The 22,851-nt window shown below is 43.9% G+C and overlaps 1 protein-coding gene across 2 annotated transcripts; it reads right to left on the bottom strand.

Moving 5' to 3' along the window:
- Positions 1-498: 498 nt before the first annotated feature.
- On the bottom strand, positions 499-16,994 carry GORASP2 (golgi reassembly stacking protein 2). 2 transcript variants are annotated; one of them, XM_088469786.1, is made up of 11 exons: positions 16,766-16,993; positions 15,983-16,071; positions 10,941-11,021; positions 8,570-8,773; positions 7,819-7,905; positions 7,051-7,181; positions 6,514-6,646; positions 5,720-5,843; positions 4,646-4,729; positions 1,850-1,960; positions 499-1,233 (listed from the first exon to the last, which is right to left on the bottom strand). In XM_088469786.1, exons 2-11 carry the CDS (start codon positions 16,055-16,057, stop codon positions 989-991), a joined length of 1,275 nt encoding a protein of 424 aa, XP_088325912.1. In that variant the 5' UTR covers positions 16,058-16,071; positions 16,766-16,993; the 3' UTR covers positions 499-988. The 2 variants fall into 2 exon arrangements, with proteins under 2 accessions (XP_088325912.1, XP_088325959.1); XM_088469833.1 differs by lacking the exon at positions 15,983-16,071 and having other exon boundaries at positions 16,766-16,994.
- Between the last annotated feature and the right edge of the window lie 5,857 nt (positions 16,995-22,851).

Here is a 22,851-nt window from a genome sequence, read left to right as displayed (position 1 = left end):
TTGATGCCGGGATTGTGATGGTTGCCACCATTGCATGCTTGTTTCCGATGCTCATTTAACGAAGTCCATTCACATTTTCCATTGCGCAAATGTACTGCTTCCACTGAGCGCGCGCACCAATCCACAATAGAATGGTTACCCTGCCATAGCTACGTCATTGCTGAGCATGCTGCAATGGCCATCCCTAAAATGAGGACACGCATCATCTTTGCAGAAACCTCGCTTCAAGTGTTTTGGATCAAGTATAAACTAGATGCCCTCGAGAGGTCCTCGTTCTCCGATCTGAACTTGGTGGGAAGACCATAGCCAAAACCGAGCCGCTTATTTCTGAACAGAACAATCTCTCCCCCTCCAACTCGGTAATGAGTGGTTCTCCTCTCTAGGAGAATCTGTCTGTTAATGACAACCATATTATAGTTGAAAATTGTATAAGTTGCATACAGAGATTGCATACATTTGTTTGCACATAAAAAGAAATTAAATGGCCACAAGATAGTGTAAAATTCCAGTAATTTATTGCTGTATGTAAAATGCAGATCTTACTTCCTTTTATTTAAGCCAATAACATTCTCTTTTCAGATCTTTCGTCCTGAATGCCGCTTACAGAAACGTTCTAGAACAAAGAAGCTGTTCAAATGTGACTGACGTACAGCAATTATAAAGGGGCTCGGCAAGCACTGGAGCGGATGAAAGATCAGGGGGAGACAGAAAACCATACCCACATTGAGAGTGCATGTGCTGTAACTGGTTTTTATTAAAGACATTTTGGCTGGAAATTCTTATACGCTAAAATAATTTACATCCACGTAAGAGTTTGGCATTTCCCCTCATCTGTAATTTCCACCATCACTGACCTTATTTCTTCATAGCTAGATTTCTCTTTATTTACAGTTCTCCTACATAAGTACATACTAGTATGAAACTAGTGTTCGGCATTTTGAAACACATTCTGAGGCTAAATAAATACACAAAGCCAGCCTGATCCCTGTTACGAGGACTCGGAGACTGCTGCTCCGGCGGTGCTGACTGTAACTTTCGCTGTGGCAGGGAGGTCTTCAGCTGGTGATGTCCCGTTATCTGTGGGGGGTGCAGGGGTGTGCTCCAGCAGTGAAGGGACTAGGTCAGCTGCGATAGGTGCCAGGGGAAATGTGGAAAACTGAGGCGTTACTGAGAGGGGAGGTAGTCCTGCCAGGTTCAGCGGTGGCAATGGACCAATAGGCGGCAAGCTCGACACTATAATAAAAAGAATTAGTGCAGTAAAAATAATTAGAATACAATAAAAGCTGATTGTTTGTAAAATGCAACAGTTTGCTAGCGCTGTATAAGTAAATGATAATAAATATACATTTTGTAGGAAATGCCACACAGAAAACATTCGAATATATTCGCTACTTAGTAAAAATGTTCACTACATCATACTTTAATTGCTTTGGGCAAATAAGCATCTGGTCAGGACCCTTTACAAGCATTGTAGCCTTATAAGTCAACATCTTACACACAGAGTGTTTACAGCAGGACAGGGCTTGTGTGGAGAGAAAACATCTACGTACTCACAACCTGTTTCCAGCCTGCCCGACACTGAGAAATACAAATAAAGTTGTTTGTAGCTGGTTAATCAGTAATCAGGCGAGCCTCTGTAAGCGCCTGCATGGCAGCCCCACTGAGATTCAGCAGTTATTCAGAGAGACTTATTAGCATTCGTTTCCAAAGGGGGAAGCCAAAGTGACCTATAAACAGTGTAACAACCACTTGTATTTTGCTGAACAGATATACTGGGTCCATGCATACTTGGTCAGAAATGATATAGGCTGCATCCCCATGAAGTCCTAAAAAACGAATGGCAACATACCATTGTGCGTCAGGTCCGGGAAGCCAGGTCTGGGAATTAGATGGGGAGCAGGCAAGTTAAGGTTGGGTATATTCTGTAATGTAGGTAGTCCAGTGGATAGCGGCATGAGACCTTTAGTAACAAGAAAGGAGAGTTAAACATATTCCCATTGATAGTTTACAAACAAATCGCACAGTTTGGACACTTCTCTGTATGTATCAAAGGGCACTTTGAAGCAGATCGTACAGCAGTCATGACAATGCACACAATATCAACAGTTACATACATAGATGGAGCGATAGATTTTAACGGGTTATATACGTCTTGTCGGCAGAAGGGGCGTCACGCCATTCACAGCCGGGGAGTCAGCGCGTCACGCCATTCACAGCCGGGGAGTCAGCGCGTCACGCCATTCACAGCCGGGGAGTCAGCGCGTCACGCCATTCACAGCCGGGGAGTCAGCGCGTCACGCCATTCACAGCCGGGGAGTCAGCGCGTCACGCCATTCACAGCCGGGGAGTCAGCGCGTCACGCCATTCACAGCCGGGGAGTCAGCGCGTCACGCCATTCACAGCCGGGGAGTCAGCGCGTCACGCCATTCACAGCCGGGGAGTCAGCGCGTCACGCCATTCACAGCCGGGGAGTCAGCGCGTCACGCCATTCACAGCTGTAGCATCAGTACACTAAAACATACAGAGCTGTAATATCAGTGCATCACAACATTCATAGCAGTAGAATCAGTGCATTACAACATTCATAGCAGTAGAATCAGTGCATTACAACATTCATAGCAGTCTATTTCCTCCTTTATGTCCCAGAACTTTAATAAACTTAACATGTCTTAGACTGAGCTCAGTCGTCTCACACTCTAGAGCCCTCACATCCCTTGATTTCACTATCCATCGACAACCTCACCATCTCTTTTATCCTATAAGTCTGCTGTCTTGGAGTTATCCTGGACTCCAACCTCTCCTTCAAACCCCACATTTCAGTCCCTCACCCAGTCTTGCCACTTACCACCTTTGATCAGAACCTCACTCTCCCTGAAGACAACAAAGACCCACATCCACTCATCTCTGGACTACTGTAAACCCCCACCCAATATCTGTCTTCAATGCTGCTGCTCAGCTTATCACCACCACCACCTCTTCTACACTAGGCCCTTCACTGGCTCTCCTAACCCTTCAGAAACCATATCAAACTCCTCAATCTCTCCTATAAAGCCTCACCCAATCACTTACCCCCAACAGCTCCAATTGCATCGCCCTCCACACTCCCGCCCACCCCACTTTGCTCTGCCAACAGCTGCCATCTCTTCTTCCAGCGGATTACCTCCTTCCACTCCCACCTCCAAGGCTTTGCCCATGCGGCTCCCCACCTATCAGACTCGCCACCTCACCAAGCGGGCTCTTAAAACACCTGTATTTAATAAAACATTCCTGCTCTCATCCTAACCCACTGCTCTATCCTCCTCACTCAGCATCTCTCCTTTGTCAGCCTGCCCCTGCCCTATAGATTGTAAGCTCTAATGGGCAGGACTCATCAGTTTTGTGCTTTTGCTTCAATGACTTACGCTATCATCATCCCTTTACCAACAGCGGCACTGAACCTTTGGGCTCACACAGTGCTACATTTGTGGGTACTGTGGCTGCATATGACGCAATATATTTATAACCTTTATCCTACGTTCTACAATGTTTTGTGGGTACACACTAAACAATGTGGGTATCCAGCGATGTGACCGACGACCTCCCCCACAACGAGCCAACATATTGGGCAGCCAGTAAACAGATGATCTGTGGCCCGCCCGCCCGATATGTTGGCCCTTGCAGCATCCCACTGCATGGGGTCGTCAGTCGCATTGTCAGATTGAGCTGCATGTAGGGCAGACCTGGCGGTGTGGCTGACGACCCCACGAGAGCGTGCAACAGCCGACACAATGGGTACACACTTGACGATTTGACGTTTCGATCCGTCCGAATCGGGCAAATCGTTCAAAATGTCGTTAAGCGTGTACCCAGCATAAGTCTTTTTCTTGTTATGTTTGCACGGTTCTCTTTTATATACTGGCGCCATATAAATAAAGGATAATAATAAAAACATCCCAGCACTAGAATCAGGGCATTAACACAAAGTAACCGGTTACCAGAACATTACAACAGTCACGGCACTAGAATCAGAGCATTATAACAGTTGTAACAGCTGTAGAATGAGAAGAAAGTATCCTGTAACCAGTGCATTGTAACTATCCCGAGGATTAGAATACGAGCATCATTTCATCCAGGGGACTAGAATCTGAGCATTATTATATCCAGCAGACTAGAATCAGAGCATTATTATATCCAGGAGACTAGAATCTGAGCATTATTATATCCAGGAGAATAGAATCCGAGCATTATTTTATCCAGGAGACTAGAATCCGAGCATTATTTTATCCAGAGGAATAGAATCCGATTATATCCAGAGGACTAATATCAGAGCATTATTATGTCCAAAGGAATAGAATCCGATTATATCCAGAGGACTAATATCAGAGCATTATTATGTCCAGAGGAATAGAATCCGATTATATCCAGAGGACTAATATCAGAGCATTAGAATGTGTGTATGACATGCACCCATGTTCAACAAAAAATTATTTTATTATAAAGACAATACAAATAAATGAATGAAGAGGCAATCTGGTATTGGTAAAGCAAACATCACTCAGACAGGGGGGAAATGGATAGTGAAATTACTAAGGGTTTTCACTAAACGTTCTGAAATAGACATTCTCTGCACACGTAATGTTACATATTAGTCTTTTATGATAATTACCTGGTAGCGAAACTGCTGGGTTTAAAGGAACAGGTGCGAGGGAATGATTAATTTGTGGAGTTAATACAGGTACGGTTTGTAAACCTGGAAAAGAAGAGATACACCTATTACTTTTCTATTTGTCAATTCTTCATGACCAAAAAAAAGATTATCCAATGTGAGAGCAATCTAGTTATACAGGATAATGCTTTGATTTAAATTCTCACATTCATGGTATGTCTCAAAAAGCCTACTTTTACAATTACAATACCCAAACAAAATTCAGTCTACTATTTCCAGTGTCTTTACATGTAAAAGTTACTAGGAGGGGACATAGTTGGTTGCAATTAAGCTTTGCGTAGAAGAATTTACTATTTAAATTTAGTCCTATGCATACACATACCTTAACATATAACCAGAGCATTACAGCATTCACAGGCCTAAAGCAAGTTATACAAAGTCACAGCATTGGAATGTACCCAGACTATACTCAAGGTGTTCTATTAGAAAGGCTAAACCAACCTATAACCAGCCAGAGCATTAGAAAGTTCACAGGACTAGAGTAACCTGTAACCAGTTATAGCATTAGAATGTACACAGGACTAGAGTAACCTGTACCCAACCAGATCATTAAAATGTACACAGGTCTAGAGTAAACTCTGACCAGTTAGAGCATTCGAATGTACACAGGACTAGAGTTATCTGTAACCAGTCAGTCAGAGGATAAGAATGTACACAGGACAACCTGTAACCAGTCAGCATTAGAATGTACACAGGACTAGAGTTACCTGTAACCAGTCAGTCAGAGGATAAGAATGTACACAGGACAACCTGTAACCAGTCAGCATTAGAATGTACACAGGACTAGAGTTACCTGTAACCAGTCAGTCAGAGGATAAGAATGTACACAGGACAACCTGTAACCAGTCAGCATTAGAATGTACACAGGACTAGAGTTACCTGTAACCAGTCAGTCAGAGCATTAGTATGTACACAGGACTAGAGTAACCTGTAACCAGCTAGAGCATTCAAATGTACACAGGACTAAAGTAACAAGCAAGCAATCAGAGAACTAGCGTGTTAACAATACAATACCTGAGTTAAGGGCACTAGTGACTGCAGGTGAATTGGAGTTGAGAGATAGTCCGGCCAGACTTGCTTCAATTCCGGGGGTTCCAACAGGTAACGTAGGCAGAGAATTTACAGACGACAACTGGACCTAGATGAGGAAATAATACCTGAAATCTGGGTTCTCTTCCCATGCACACAGCAATAGGTGCTATAGGTCAAACATTACACTAAATGTACAATTCACATCAAAATTTATAAATAACTGCATAGTATTTTAGTTCCTACATTCAAATAAAACAATCATCAGAGATAATAACCAAATAAGTATTCTGTATGGTATAGTCACTAATAAAACTATATATGGCAATACACATGGTTTAGGCTTTATATCAAGCGGCCTTGGAAAGGCATGGGGTCCTTTGGCATGTGGACCTACCATGGTTCTGCCTCCTTGCCAAAACCTCTATATTAACGGGGCATCTAGTGAGGCTTACACCAGTGCACTGAGTGCCCCAATAGTCACTATTAGCTTACTCCCTGGGCTGATATTATAGTTTAAACTAATCCAATACATAAGAAAATAGCATATTACTTCCTATGTGTAATACTGTAAGCATGGTTGATGCTAGGATAGAATATTAATTTTTTGCTCAATGGCTTCAAGTACATTAGTAAGTGGATCGCCAGGAAGAAATACACATTGCACTGAATGCTTATACATCCCCTAACTGAGACATACAACATGTTCTGTTCCACTATTTTATAATTCATGAACCAGATGTGTTTCTATTTTCTATATGGCTATGGTAAATACAAACCTCTGTAAAGCCATCTTTCAAAGGACTCACTGGTGCCCCTGGAAGTTGTCCGGGCATAGAGATTTTCTTCCCCTCTTCGAATGGCCGTGTAGGTATCCGATGAAGGTAGCCGTAACCAATACCACATCCTAAGCTGTACAGAAGGATATGCAACTTCAGGTTAGGAGGGAAAAGATCCAACAAGACCCAAGCTACAAAGCTGCCAAGACACGGCGATTGGAAAGAGAATACTGTGACTAAGATTATCCACAAATCTAAGGCACTGACAGCTCAGACAGGAATCACTAAAATCAATTACCAACATTAGAAATCAATGAATAAACAAAACAAATAGGGTAATTGTCAGAGTGGGCCCATCAGTGTAGAAGCTTTCACCAGCGTCACCCTACCAGTCTCTTTCCCTTTGAAAGTCCCAGCACTAAATGAAATTATGACGACGAAATTAAGCGATGGGAGCTGAGCTTACCACTTCACGCATTAAGGGTTCTATAGCGAGGCACAAACAACCAGGCTGTCAATAGTCACCAATCCTCTTACCTGCCTTCTCCTCCCCATGCAGAGTTTGGTGTAATGACCACCTCCCTACAGTTGTCTGTGTCCGTGTTGTAAACATACAGTTTTAAAGGCTTTCCTTCATGTGTCTCAATGAGGGAGAACAGATCTTCTGACTAAAATGCAATAATCTTAAATTAGTACACAGCATGTAACAATAAGACTTACGGATTTAGCAGATGTCCCTAATCCAGAGGTTCCCAATCACGGTCCTCAAGGCTCCCCAACAGTTCAGGTTTTAGATATATCCATGCTTGAGCACAGGTGATTTAATTAGTACCTCAGTAATTTTGATTTAACCACCCGTGCTTAATCATGGATATCGCTAAAACCTGATCTGCTGGGGAGCCTTGAGGACCGCGTTTGGGAAGCTATGCCCTAATAAACATTCCTAAAACTGGGAATGAGTATCTTCCACCGATCTCAGTGTATACCAGTCCTGCTTCAACCTCCTCTGATTCCACCCTCTACCAAGTCATTTAATGAAGAACCAAGGACCGATAAAGAAACATTGTATAACATGCACTACAGGGAGAAAAAGGATTAGCAGTCTATCCAGCAACTGTCCTTGAACAGATTATGTATTATATGTATTCTTTTAAATTTAAATTAGGATTAAAAAAATAACTAAATGGAAATATTATTTGAGCCATACATGTATGTCCTTTCATTATTAAACAGTAACTTGCGTACTTGAGCAAAAACCCAAATCAATTTAATGTTCATAGCTATAATAATAACAACGCACGTTACCTCATTCATTACAGTGTCTGCTCCAATGATGTAGTCTGTGTGCGGTCTCAACCCAGCTAATGCTGCAGGTGAGTTCGGCTCTACCTCCTGGAATAAGCAAAGAAATGAAGGGATCGATGAACAAAGTTCAAGAGTAAATTCTATACACCAGAAACTGAAGAAATCTTCTCTGTTAAAAGGATTATTATGCAAACGAGACACAAATGCCCTGTTTGGAAACATATACTCTAAGTTTGCTGGGTCAATTTCTTATAGCAAGTATACAGCCGTTACATCCGCACCGGCGGGACCTGTGACTTCAGCCTTACCTCCACTGCTTCAGCAGGTAAAGGGATATATAAACTCTATTACAGCTTATACAGCAAACAGTGACAGGAAGGATAAAGGGGAGTACTTACAGATACCCTTAAAAAGAAGCCTATAAAAGGCGGACAAAGATTTAATTATACTATTCACAAATGTTTATTGTCATTTTAGTAATTACATTGAAACTAAGTACATTAGATATTAATAGAGAACAGAAACCAAGTCCGCTGTGTTGTATTTGTGAATCTAGCATTACATTACATTGTAGACAATTTTTATTCAGTTGTTTTCATAATAACTGCACCATTATCTTGTAGTGAAGCAGTGCAGCAATTTATTACGCTACAGGAGTCCCCATCAATCTACATCCCATGTAATTATTACATTATAGTTTTCTTTTAAAAGTTATAAAGTACGTCTTACGCTGGATCCAAGCAGCACTTACCAGCACGTGCCATACATTCTCATTGGCTCCATCAAAGCTGCAGAACCGTATACTGACTCCCAGCAAACCTTGTCCTCCCCACATGTTGCTGGGTGTTACCGTCGTCTCCCTCAATTCCAGCGTCTTGCTGCTGTACACCACCATCTTTACAGGCTTCTCAACATTGGCTTTTAGCAGATCCTTTAGTGTGTCATTGTCCTTATTCTGAGGGAAAGGCCACAGATTTAAAAACAGCGACATTAGTTTTATCAACAGAGGACAAACATCAAACCTGTAATGGGTAACTATCGCCACAGGTTATTGGAGTGTATATCGGGCAATTGGCCCGATGCTGCACACCGATAGTCCCTATGCACACTGCAGGTTATCCTACAAACTGGATATGGATTCTGGACCTGATTCAGACCCGCTCGCGAGCGCTGAGCACTCGCAAGCGGGTCGATGTTGGCCCAGTGCGCATGCGCACGACGGAGCAAGCTCCGTCGTTCGCATGTGCGAGACCCGGATAGCGACGGGCAAGCCGTCGCTCCAGGTCCCGCACCAAAGGGGGCGTGCTGTCGATGGTGAGTGACAGCATGCCCCATTTGGTGGGCGTGGCTGCTCAGACGGAGGCGTTCCCATGGGAACGCCTACCGTCTGGGGCCGGCCCCACTGACATCACAAGTGATGTCAGTGGGAGTGCTTCCGGCTCCGATAGAGCCGAAAGCACTCCAGGGCTTGCAGCAACGAGACCCTACCACAAGGGTCTCGTCGCAAGCCCGATGGTCGTGGTGGTCTTGACCATCGCGACCATCTTCCTGGCCACTTGCTATAGCTGTGGGTGGTCACCCACAGCTATACGAGCAGCCGGGAGGCCGCTCTAAAAATTAAGAAGGACGGCCCTGTTTCAGAGCGAGCGCTCTGTCAGAGCGTCCGGCTCTGAATCAGGGCCTCTGTTCCAGTGCATTTGTTAAGCAGAAAGAGGGTGGGCAGCTTCAGGTAAGGATTGCCGTGCATACTATACCATCATACACCTGTGACGTCCTTTAAACATTTATTAATCACAGTGCTGTCATAGAATAAAACATTGCAAGCTCCAAATATATGGACACATTGGGCAGAAGGCAGCAAGCCTTATTATGGAATACTGGGACAATTCTAGCTAATGATATAATGGTTAACACGGAATCGGTATGAAATACCGCCGGCCGCATGGTTCGATTCCCGGCAGCCCGACATCAGCAGAGTTCCCGGCAGCAGAAGCCCGACAGCGCTGGAAATCCCGATTGTGGATAGTTAAGTATATACTAACCTAACCCCCCTAACCCTAACCATCCTTAGGGGTGCCTAGCCCTAACCTCCCCCCCAAGTGCCTAACCCTGATCCCCCCTCTAAGTGCCTAACCCTAACCTCCCCCTTCCCCGCTGCCTAAACCTAAGTCCCCCCCAGGGGTGCCTAACCCTAACCCTCCCTCCCCCTAGCCTAACCCTAACCCTCCCTCCCCCTAGCCTAACCCTAACCCTCCTGGGGGGTGCCTAACCCTAAGTCCCCCCCGGGTGGCCTAAACCTAACCCTCCCCCCCGCGGCTGTCCGCTCGCAGCGCCCGGCATCACTACGATCGGGATGCCGGGCGCCGGTCTCCCGGAGACCAGGGAAATGCCGGGCGTCTACATCTAGACGCCCGGCATTTTCACCCTCGCCGGGATATGACAGTTGGGAAGCCGGCTGCCGGTATTACGGCAGTCGGCTTCCCGATTGCATACCGGTTGACACGACCATGGTCTGGTTTTAGCTCATTATTTTGTAGTCATTTACAAGCGTTTCTTTGCCTGAGCATTTATGCTGCTAGAAAATGGTAGTTAGGTTTCAAGTGAAGTTGTCATCCTTCATACCGTTCTACGCAAATGAAGTTAAACTGCTTATATATTTGCGTAAGGTGCATATTGCAGCAACAAGGGTAATTAGCACTAATTCAGAGCATACCAACCAGCGTAATGTTATTGCCAACGGCCGCCAAACGTCCAAGTTTACACAGCAGTTTCATTATGGACATATACTAACATATTAATGCCAAGCTTAATACATTTTCACTTAGATCTCAGTTTCTGCTACACAGGACTTAGAATGGAGGTCACCACCAAAAAGTTACTGCGATATCAGCATTCGCCAATCAATATGCGAGTCCAAATAATATAACTTCACCTCTATATACTCATCATAACATAAAAAAATGTGCATTTAACAAACCCCCAATGTTTGAGCATTATTTTCTAAGTAAATTTATACTACTAGTCAACAGCCTTCATCTACAACATAAACGTCACATAAAAGATAGTTATAGAGCTTTGTACAGAGCACGCACAATACCTGCTATATCTGTTTCACTACTTACCAATCTCAGCCCATTAATAGAAACAATAAAATCAAAGAACGGTTCCAGCCCGGCTCTGTGTCCAGGGGAATTTTCTTGTACCTATTAGGAAAAAAAAAAAGTTATCAACATGGGAACGTCAAAAGTAATGTAAAAAGACTTAAAAGATATAGTATAAAACAAAAATATCTTTAAAATGCCAATGAAGAATTTGTTACATGTGTAATGAATTTCCAGTGTCCACTTTGCTCTTGCTGTGACTCTTCTGGGAGTTGTAAGAGGAACCAGAGATCTAACTTACCTTCCTACCAGGCTAACGGGCTGCGCGGAGTCTGATATTTTAGTGAGACAATTTCTATAGAACAGTAGTGATGGTCTACCTTATTAATGAACAGAATGTAGGGGCTAAATTAGTTGTTGGAGTGATCCAGTATACAATAGTATAATATACAACAGGGGCAGTCAACAACAGTATAATATACCTGCTCTCTCCTTCTTCTTGCTAACTCCCCACTTTAGTCACACTCAAACTGCTCTCCTAAACTGATGCCAAACTTGGGTTATTTACTTTGGGGGAAAAAAAAAGGTCAAATGCAAATAAATACTGCCTGCGAGGGGCTAGTACCTTGACGCATGCAACAGTATAACCCAGATGTATTAGCAGATGGCCGATAATCGCAGACCTGCGAAACACCGACTTGGCATACATCGCTGATTAAGGCCCTATGTGGATAGTGATGGATAGTCTGTCTATCCAAGATGGCCCACTTTATTTCATGTTGGCCTTTTAGCAGCTCCAATTTTGACTTCTCTTTTCGTCCGAGTTTTTCCATTTTAAATAGATTTTATTTGCCTTACCGGAATAAATAAGCAAACAAATGCTATTTTCTATGTTAATATTATTTTCTGAAAATTCAAAGTAGAATGAAAAACACATGGTATAATTTGTGTGCATAAGCAATGCTGATAGTGAAATGGAAATAGGCTCAAATAATTCCAAAATAATCCCAGTACATGGGTGACAAAATCCTTGGGGTCAAAGGCAGCACAAAAAATTTTGGCAACAAGAGAAAAAAAAACATGTAGTGTAGTTTTCCTAATACTTACCTACAACGTTTTCTTGGTATGATGTAATCCATATGGGGGACAAAAAAACAAAAAAACTTTGCAGTATTGTAAAATGTGTAATGCGGATACTAAACCCATTAGCTTACTTACCAACTTCCAAAACAATGGGGGCGATTCAATTCAGCGCAAGTTGAATAGCGCCGGAAGTTGGTCATGGAGCTATCCAAATCAGCGCGCTGTTAAGTAGACTAAATGATTTTTTCTCACACCCTCCTGAGGGTGCAAGGAGAAATCTGACTAAAATGCCGGCTGCGAGGCTGTTTCCCAGCTTAGAGCGTCGCTAACAGCCTCGCAGCTGGCACTTTAGTCGGAGAAAGCCGGTTCTCGTGACTAAACACCCAGGTTAAGCTGTGAGAACCGCCATTCCCCCGATTTAACTTGCAAGAGTCAGACTAAACAGCGCGCTGAATTGAAAAGCTCCTGGACCAACTCCCCCGGCGCTATTCATCTGGCGCTGAATTGAATCGCCCCCAATGGGGCTAATTCTGAGTCGCATGCTGCTACGTCTGCTTTAGGGTCAGCAGTCACGTCTGCATCTTTATGCTCATGCTAGTAAAAGCCATTCTCCTGGTATACAGCCTGACTGCCCAATTTCAGCATCTGCCTTCGCAACCTTTGGCAGTGCCATGGAGTTCTGCATCAGCCCCATGCCAGGTGCAGAATCTCTGTCAGAATATGGCCTCCAATGTACGCGATTAAGCATCTGAGTTTGCAGCCACTCCTGTGGTACACCCGTGACACTCCCGAAACACACCCATCAGACGGAATATCTTTGTGCGTCCAAGTCACCGCGCTTCTATTACTGTGACAGGCAGGGGACAAAACGGACACCATCTATTACAGCAGACGGTCGCTGCTAATTTTTCTGCCTGCCTCTATAAAAGGCATTAGGAAGCATTAGCAAATATATTGGTCCAAAGTGCCTTTGCCCGACCTTTCCAGAGGCACTTTGTGCCAATTGCGAGTAACTGAATTACCCCTTTACTGCACAAAACTGCTTCAGAAGTACAAAACTATTCCACATACCTACAGCTGGAACAAAAATAGAGACTAAGGGCTCGATCAAATTACTTGTGGCTGTATAGAAACATACAATTTGACGGCAGATAAGTACCACTTGCACTTACGGTACCGCCGGACTCACAAAGTCCAGGGTGAGATCGGGCTGCAAGGGGGGTGAATTCTACACCATTACATCAGCGACTGACCCCTTTCGCTCTGGAGCCCTAAGATTTACACTGAATGGGACTCATGGGGGCCATACATCTATGTCTCGATTCAGTCTTGATTTTATTGCATTTTTGTTTTGTTAACTTTGACTGGTGGAAATTCCAGTTGAGATAGTTATTTCCAGTATAAATACTGGGTATTCCAATAGCTCCTCCATACCTTAAGAAAGACCTCACAGAGGTCGAAACACGTTGGTGGAGGAGCATTCACCAGCACCGGTTTCCTAAATGACTGAGTGTCGGACAGTTGGGATTTACCTGGGTCTGATCACTTCCCGCTCCACCTTTGTGTTTTGAATGCTCATTTTAGACCTATTTCTGCTAGGCGTTCTGACTATATATGTTTAGGATTTGTGTGTCTGCACTTATTTTGTATCTGTGTGAAGTATACTGTTTGAAAAAAAAAAAAAAAAATAATAGACTATCTAGAATGTTTCATCTTCCAGGCTTTATCCTTTGATGATTATATGAGAAGGATCCCATGTAAACCCAATTGGCATGATCAAAAGTTTCTTCCGCCGTTTGTAAGTGTATTGCCATATGGGGCCCGTGTGGACTGTTGTTCCAATAGACAAGATTGGCTGCGAGAGACCACTCACTTCTCAACTTGAGGGTCTGTAGATGCATTTCTGTCTTTCGAGTTTAATAAATTAAGGAGGCTTGAACGGGGGGGGGGAGGGGGGTTGGGTGATGGGGCCTAATGCACTATAGTGGTTTTTCTCTCTCTTTTCATTGAGGCAGATATTGCTTGTGGAAGAACAGAGAATTAGGATTGAGAATCCTTGGAGAAACATCTACCCCATAGCAAGTACTTGTTCTTTTAGCACTTGTTTAATAGTAGTCATCCTTTTTCGCATTTTGGATCTATAGTCTTGGTGACACAATTGTCTCAATTGTGTAAAATTGCTGAGGTTTGGTGCATGTAGGGGCGCTTCATGTTTTCTCTAGTTGTACAATTAACAATGTTCAAAAACTCTGGGCAAAACTGTACATTAAAGAGGGCATTAAATCCTTTTTGGGTGGCCATAGCCTGTTGGGAGGCATTTCATTGTTTGTGCCACTGGGCACGATTGCTGCGGGCGCCCACTACTTTTTGCATATTTTTGCTCGCAGCCTCCCGAGGTGCGAGCAGAAATCCAACCAAAGTAGGGCTTTTTGGCGCCTTATAGTACCCGTCTGTTAGACGGGATTAGCCACTTTATGCCGTTAATCTACTGCATTTTGGACACGACATCCGTCATAAGTGTTGGGGACACCACAGCACAACAATTATCGTCTGACACTTTAGATGGGAGATGTGGGCTCAAGAAAACAATGGGATGTTAGTTTATGTTGAACAAATATATATTCAGTGTTGTTTCCTAGTCCACCACTGTAGTCAATTATTAATTCAGTGACATCTACTATATACTACTTTGCTATTAATATCTTAAGACCAGTGTTGTCTAGTTTAGATGGTTGCAGCATCAGGAGGATTATGAGCAGTTCAAGTGATTGCCTTTAATGGCTAAATATATCATACAAAAAGCATCGGAGGTTGTAGGCCTTTCTAGTCATATATTGCATATGACTAGAAAGTCCTGAAACCTCCGATAATTTTTGTTTGCATTAGGTTGTTATAAACCATAAACTTAAATAAGAAGCTCTCCCAAATCATTGTCCAAAGTAATGGTGACTGACAAGGGGTCACAAACAGCCCTTCTGAGCAGATGTTATAAAAATGTATGGCCAGCAGGAAAATATATCAGTGCTGTGATCTTTTGTGATGTCTCCTGACACCTTGCTAAAATAACATTGTTACTTGTATGACCCCAAAAACAATGTTTCCTGTGACAGAACATTAGGGAGCCAGTATCCTATTGCCTGTAGAGAACAATACACTAATATACGATGTATTCTATGGCAAAACTGATTAGATAAACTATGTAAGAGAATGGTAGCCAAAATCCTGTGGTCAAGTTTTAAGAGGTTTTTTTTTTTTTTAAAGTAGACAGATTGTTAGATCTCTGAAGGTAAATATACAATTGAGCAAATAGAGGTTTAAATAATCTGAAAATGACAGTTACAGGTAGTTTTTGGAACTAGAATATTTCGTACCCTGCAATAGGCATCTGGAAAAGTAGTCAGCCACCAAACTGAATGTAAAGTCACTAATCTGTAGAAGAAAGCTGGCTTTCCTGCTATGAATGGGAGATTACACAGATGGTGATGTTTGCAGATTTATCAAACAGATCAATCCTCATAAGAGAAATGATTCCAAACAGCGGGAGATATAATGCAGTGTAAAATCTACAAATCACCTGTGTCACAATAGACAATCGTAATATAGAGAGGGGATGGAAAAGGAGATATATAGACCCATAGATCCTGCATCCACCTGGAAGTGGACACGCTGGCAGCTCATTCTCATTGTTCTATTTTTCTGCATGTATAAGTCATGAGAAGCAGCCTGTTAACTGTAACATTGTTGGATGGACAATTACAATTTGTTATTTATTTTTTTAAGAAATAAAACTACAACTTTTCTAGGTATCTGCCTCATAAACCCTCTTCATTATAGCTAGTTATACTGGTTTTAGCCACATGCGACATATTTGCTGTATAACAACTGTAAGCTGAGCCGGTGACATTATTGTCAGAGCTGTGAATGATACCAATCGGATTGGCATTTTGCTAGTTAACAGCAGACAAAGCAAAAGTCCTCACTGCGTAATGTGGTGACGAATCACGTGACCGGAACAATGTCATGTGTGCAGCCTGGGAGAGCACAACACGTTGCATAGAACCACTTGTGTCTGGGAAATGCAATGAGAGAAATCATCAATAAACTCAGTGCACTACTAATTACACATAGGCCATCCACGCATAACATGGCCCAAATTAAAGAACGTGTTAAAACCCCTGTCAATAGGTCTATGGACCTGCAGCTATAACTGGAACTAAAAGGCGATTATAATTCATCATCACCATGTGCAGCCCATCATTATGTGGGGTGTAATACAAGCCTGCGTTCCTTCTCATTACTCTCAGCAGCTGTCCTGACTTCACACACTTCCTTCCATTTCAGCAATATTCATTCAGGGGCTCTGCAGCTGATGCCATTCAATGCACAGATCATTTACACTGCAAAGTCACAGTGCCATAGTGCTCCCCATTACTTACTGCAAGGTGCAATAGGCTCATATGTACCATACAGAGCTACAACACTTGCAACAATGTAACAGCTTCCTGGATACACCAATAGAAGCAGTACCATGTAATAAGCCATGTACTGGCTATGATCCCCATCCCAGCTATGCATGAGTGTGCTATTATCTAAACCCGCATCATACATACTGATGCAATGGTATTATTACCGGCAGCAGTGTTATTACCGGCAGCAGTATTATTACCAGCAGTATTAGTAGTAGGATAATTAGCACTCTATGGCAGGGAAGCAGAAAGGCCTGCAGCAGAGCTCAGCCTGTCCCCCCGGCCTATTGCACATACCCGCAGGACATGATAGCCCTCTGTGCCTCCTCCCGGGATCTCCACGCTCTGCGAGCCCCCCATGTCGCGCCCCCTCAGCCGGCGATCCCCGGTCTCTGTGACGGGCGCACACTGAGCGGCAGCAGCTAGTTACGTGGCACACTGGTAGCCTAGCCCCGGAGGATGCTGGGAGAGCGCTGTAAGCACGGGGGCACTCCCGTCACAGCGACATCTCCTGGGCGCTCCGGACAGTGCCGCTGGCTGCATCGATGTTCACAGCTCTATGGTTTCCTGACTGACTGCAGACATCAATGTAACCCTAGGGGCAGGGATTAGTAGGCAATGGGCGGCAGTCCAGCTGCTGTAGAACTACACGTCCCAAGTATGCCCAGCCACTGTTTTAGCATACCCTAACAGCCAGGGGCATTTTAAGAGAGGAGGGGGCTTGTGTGCAGACTCAGGGCCTGATTCAGAGCCGGACGCTCTGACCAGAGCGCTCGCTCTGAATCAGGGCTCTCCTACCTAAAAATGGAGCGGCCTTCTGGCCACTCGCATAGCTGTGGGTGACCACCCACAGATTATGCGAGCGGCCAAAAAGATGGTCACGATGGTCAAGACCATCGCGACCATCGGGCTTGCGACGAGACCCTGCGGTAGGGTCTCGCTGCTGCAAGCCCAGGAGTGCTCTTGGCTCTATCAGAGCCAAAAGCACTCCCACTGACATCACTAGTGATGTCAGTGGGGCCGGCTCCAGACGGAAGGCGTTCCCAGGGGAACGCCTCCGTCTGGGCAGCACGCCCACCAAAGGCGTCGCTATGCGGGTCTCGCGCATGTGCACGATGGAGCTCCCTCCGTCGTGCGCATGCGCATTAGGGCACCATCGACCCGCTTGCGAGCGGGTCTGAATTAGGCCTTCAGTGCGGGCCATACACGGTGCGATAAAAAGACGTACTATATGTCATATAAGTTTCCCTTGATATTTTACTTACGATGTGTTCAAAAGGTGTATGATTTTTCATACGATCATTCGATCCGATACTTTGTTTCACTATTACAAATCGTAAACGAGCGAGTGGTTGTGCACTTAACCGTTACGATGAATCTGCTGGAATGTGAATAGGGGAGGGCTTATCTAGGGGGTATAAAAGGCAGCCACCATTTTAGGTATGTTTTACTCTGCTCTGTGACTAGTGAAGCTTGGTTGTGTCGAAGCTGGATAATTGGCTGAGACAAGATCAGCTTAAAATTAGATTGAAACGACGCCATCTTGCGACTGGCTGCAAGACACCATCTTGAAAATGAGATCTGCAAGACGACATTTTGTGAATGGCTGCCCAGCGCCATTTTAGCTAAACTCACACTTACGCACATATAGCAATACTATAATTAGCATCAGGCGATTTCATCTTTTACCATACCACATACACACATTGATACACACAGTTGCGCTGTTAACATATCGCACATTAGCAAATGCATAATACCCCGCATGCGAACGCTGTTTATTAGCTTCGTGCGTACGCATCTGCCCCAAATTAACCAGCGTCTTTTCAAAAACCCCTAACACTCACACCCTGCACATTCACGTAAAAGGTTCCATAGTTTAAAGTGTAAGATTCAAGCTTTGTTCATTTATTACAAATGCTGTGAAATAAAGGTTATTTAGTAGCTAAGGTTTAATACATGATAAGTAAGTCATGTTTGATATTATACTGATCTGCACTTTCTCAACAACCTCCTGGTATCATCGGTGTGAAGATCGCAACATACATTCTCAACTTATGGACCGTAGAGAGTTAAAGCACCAAAATGTACTTTGTAAAACCAACAGCCTAGATTTGCATGAGGCGGGAAAACGGAGATAACCAGCTGTCGGAGGCTGGTCTGTGTCCATTTGAATCAACCTGTTAAATGTCCTGTAACAGAAGTACCGTGATGGGGAGCCAATAGGATCGCAACAAACCTCTCTATTGTTTCGTTTATTTCTGTGGGGGTATAATTATATGTGTTCTGACCCCAGTCTTCAGTCTTCTTGCTGATTGCTGAGTGACGGAGGTTTCTTGCTGATGCCGGTATCTTATCCAGAGCGCGTGCGTTTGTATAACTGTATCTTGGGTCTGTATAATTTCTATGCGCTAAATTGTACTTAGATCACAGCGTGTAACTAACTGTACTTTGCTTGTAATAATACTTTGTGCTTTGAAAACACATGTTCAAGGTCTAAGGTCTTTATTTTACTGTATGACTGCGTACGCAAATAGCGTCAATTTCAGAAGGTATAGGCAGGTTTTTAGAATGTTTAGGCAGGAGCGTATAGAGGTTTTAAGTAGTATCCTTAGTTGGGGGCTCGTAGAGTGAGGTCACTTACCTATTCACACGATAAACATACAGTTATCGATATCTCACCAAAGGGTGGATAGTGGCCACACGCAGTTTACCTGCAACCACTCGGTGCTGAGAGATCGCTATCCGTTATCGTGTGAGTCAGGGTACGCTGACTAGAATCCAGGGACAAGAAAGGAAAAAGTTTGTTTTCCTTTGTTGATAGAATTTCACGCTAAAAAGGGTGCCGCAATATTGCGCACTCGGCTGAGTCGCATTTTAGCGCCGTAATAGAGAAGCACTTTTGCGTACGCAGTTAACATTAAGTCATACGGTTGTGTAGTAGTCACATTATTGTGTATGCGACTAGTTGCACAATAGCGTATACGTACTTCCGGTTGTGCTGCCACGTGTTTAAACAAAGCCGTTAAGGTTACATTATCAGTTGTTGCCACTAACTGGGTTAACGTATATTTTTTCTGCGCAAGAAAAAAGTATGTAACTGTGAGTACTTGTTTAGGGTGTAACGCGGTACCTAAATGTTAAGGGTATCGTAGGACCCTTAAGTGCTAGGCGCAGGGAAGTTCGCCTAGTGACTCGGTAGCAGCTTACCATTTACTTTACACAAGGCAGGTGTATGGGTTGTTATTTTTGTTAGGGTTTGGCTCCCAGTGTGATTATAGTGTTCAGTAATCAATGTGTGTGATCTGTTAGGCTTATTTGAACGCTATAATTGAACCGCATAATTTTGGTTAGATTATGATTGTGAGCTGGTGAGAGGGTGGACGAAATCAACTGGAAAACAAAGGGTACTTTGCTGCCGCCTAGCGGTTGAAATGTAGTAAAAAAGGGATTTCTGCGTGGGAACAGCTTTTCTCCCATAGGTGAGTGGAGGCGTCTAGAGGTCCTCCATAGGGTTCATGGATACACCCTTTTCCAAAGGCGTCGGCAGGTAAGTGAAAGTATCTTGATTGTCTTTCACCAGTTTAAATTTTTATTGAAAAACGTAGGAGTTGTCCCAAGATGGGAGCTACGCAAACAATAGAGATGTTAGACAATGATGTGCTGCTAATGGAAGCGCCGCTTGGATCGGCCCGTCGTATTATGCATACTAAGTACGGTGCTTATGCAATAAGGTATTGTGACGTATGGTTTAAGATAGCGATGATGAGTGTTAGGCAGTTTCCCAGAATTGGTAGTTTTGATAAAGATGTATTGTGTAATGTCCGGGATCACATCAGTCTGATGCGTTCTCGAGTGAAAAAGGTAAAACATAACGAATGTTTAAACTTGTGGCAGCATGAAGGGGATGCGTGGCTTAAAAATGTGCAAGCGACGCAAACTAGCATTGCGAACGCATTGCCAGAAAATACACCCGTGGCGCTGAATTGCAATGCGTGCAAGCTGCAAATTGCCGCGCACGTGCGGCAAGGTAGCATTGCGGAAGGTATTGCCAGTAGTTCACGCGCACCACCACCACCTTATGTGGATAGGGGTGCAGGTACAGTTATTGAAAAAACCCATAAAAATGTAACAAGCAATTTGTACCCTCTCTTACGTAACCATAAAGAAAATGTTCATGATGTGGATGATGAGCCTATTGTCATGTCTGCCGTTTCCCATGCTGTACACATGTTAGATGCGACACCACGACAAGCACAAGTGGTGCCACCATCTCCATCAGTAACAGCACGGGAAGTGTTAAACTCCTCTGCACCCGTAGAGGAAGTTGTTAATACTATACGTTGCAGCAACAGACTAAACCCCCAGCCAGGTAATAAGGTCAAAAGTAGCAGTGCGGCCGGTCTGCATCCCATCCGGACAATAACTGTTCCAAATGGGAATGCAGATGCGAACGGGGTAGTGCCCACAAGGGATGTGGTAATGCATTGTCATTGGACAAGAGCAGAGCTAAATTCCATCATCAATGATTTCCCCGATCCCAAAAAGGAACTAACCAAATGTCAAAGATTTGTGAGAAATTTGGATAGTTCTCACGAGCCAACCAATAAAGATTAGTGAGTGGTGTTAAGGGCCTGTCTACCGGCGTATATCGACGTGACTAAATTTATCACGGATTGTGTATTGGATGGTGACGTTCCCTTAACAGACCAAGTGAACCAAGGTAACATTACCCGTATCATAACTATATTTTCCAGTAGTAGTTAACTGGAACAAAATTTTCACCATAAAGCAAAAGGAGAGTGAATCTGCAGAAGATTATTGCGACCGGGCTCTGCAGGCTATCACCCAGTACACTGGGTTAGAGGATATTAAAGATAGCACTCACCACAGGGAATGATTGTCACTATACTCATGGATGGCCTTAAAGAGAACCTAAAAACCCGGGTTCAGACCTCACAGCCTGGCTGGAGGGGAGTCACAATAGATACCCTCATAGAATCCGCCATAGAACATGACAAAAACATCTCAAAGAAGAGAGAGACCCAGAGCGAGAAACTAATGGCTGTCAGTATTCAAGCTCTAGAAGGAATGACGGTAACATCACAGCCAGCAGACACACCTGCACCCACACACACCTGCACCTGAACAGTTACACGCCCTCACTAATCCTACACCACCGCAAATACAGCCCTACCCCACTTATCCTACACAACCACAAGTCTCATACTACCCACAAACTTCATATCTCCCACCATATCCTTTCCCTCAATATCCTTACCCATACCCACCACCTCTCCCTCCTGCTCAACCCACACAACAATCCTTCTCTTCATCCAATCCACGAACGTGTTTTAATTGTAACCAGCCAGGATATTTAAGTAGAAACTGTATGGTAAAAAGGGTAGGACCCCCAAACCAGGGAAAACCTGGATATCCCCATAAAGGATATGCACAGAGACCAGCAAATGTCCTACAGGCACCAGCTCCAATTGTGGCTGTTAATGCTTTATTGGAGAGTGGGAGCCAACACTAGGGGTCAGGTCATACTTGTAGTCAGGTTATCGGGAAGTACTAGGGAAGAACCGTTCATGATGGTTGATGTAGCTGGTACTAAATATCCTTTTCTTGTAGACACAGGGGTGACCAGGTCAGTGATAAAATCTCCCGTTAATTTACAGGTAACCAACGAGACAGTACCAGCAATGGGCGTAACGGATAAAGTGCAACATTATCCTTTAACAAAATCAACGGAGGTTACTATCGGCCGCTACATACCAGGCATTCTTTCCTTCTGGCTGCAGCGGCTCCTACCAACTTACTGGGGAGAGGTTTGTTATGTAAGATGGGATGTCTCATATATTCTACCCCTGATGGTGTATTTTTAGATATCCCAGAGAGAGTTGCGCACGAGGTGCGGGATATGTTGGACACTCCCCAAAGGATAATGTATCACTCTACCAGTGTAAATGAAAATCCATCTCAGGTAGATCAAATGTTATCCCAAATTCCAGATTCACTTTGGACCAAGGATGGACAGGACACTGGAATAATGGCAAACATAAGCCCCGTAATGGTAAATTTAAAAGGCAGTAGGCAAGCTCCAAAAATTCCCCAGTACCCACTAAAACAGGAGGTAGAATTAGGGGTTTATCCAATAATTGAGCGATTATTACAACAGGGAATTTTAGTTCGTACAGCTAGTGTAGCCAACAGTCTCATCTTTCCGGTGAAGAAGAGTGGTGGGAGGGATTATAGGCTGGTACAAGACCTTAGAGGTGTTAATAAGGTAGTAGAGACCCAATTTCCCGTAGTGCCGAATCCAGCTGTCATTCTTATGCAGATCCCACCAAATGCAACCCATTTCACTGTCATTGACCTCT

Source organism: Taudactylus pleione, unplaced genomic scaffold (genome assembly GCF_031769625.1).
Source record: "Taudactylus pleione unplaced genomic scaffold, aTauple2 ptg000004l, whole genome shotgun sequence".
In the NCBI taxonomy this organism is placed as follows: domain Eukaryota; kingdom Metazoa; phylum Chordata; class Amphibia; order Anura; family Myobatrachidae; genus Taudactylus; species Taudactylus pleione.
Note: the sequence above shows the minus strand (reverse complement) of the source record. Positions and strands in the feature narration are given on the sequence as shown.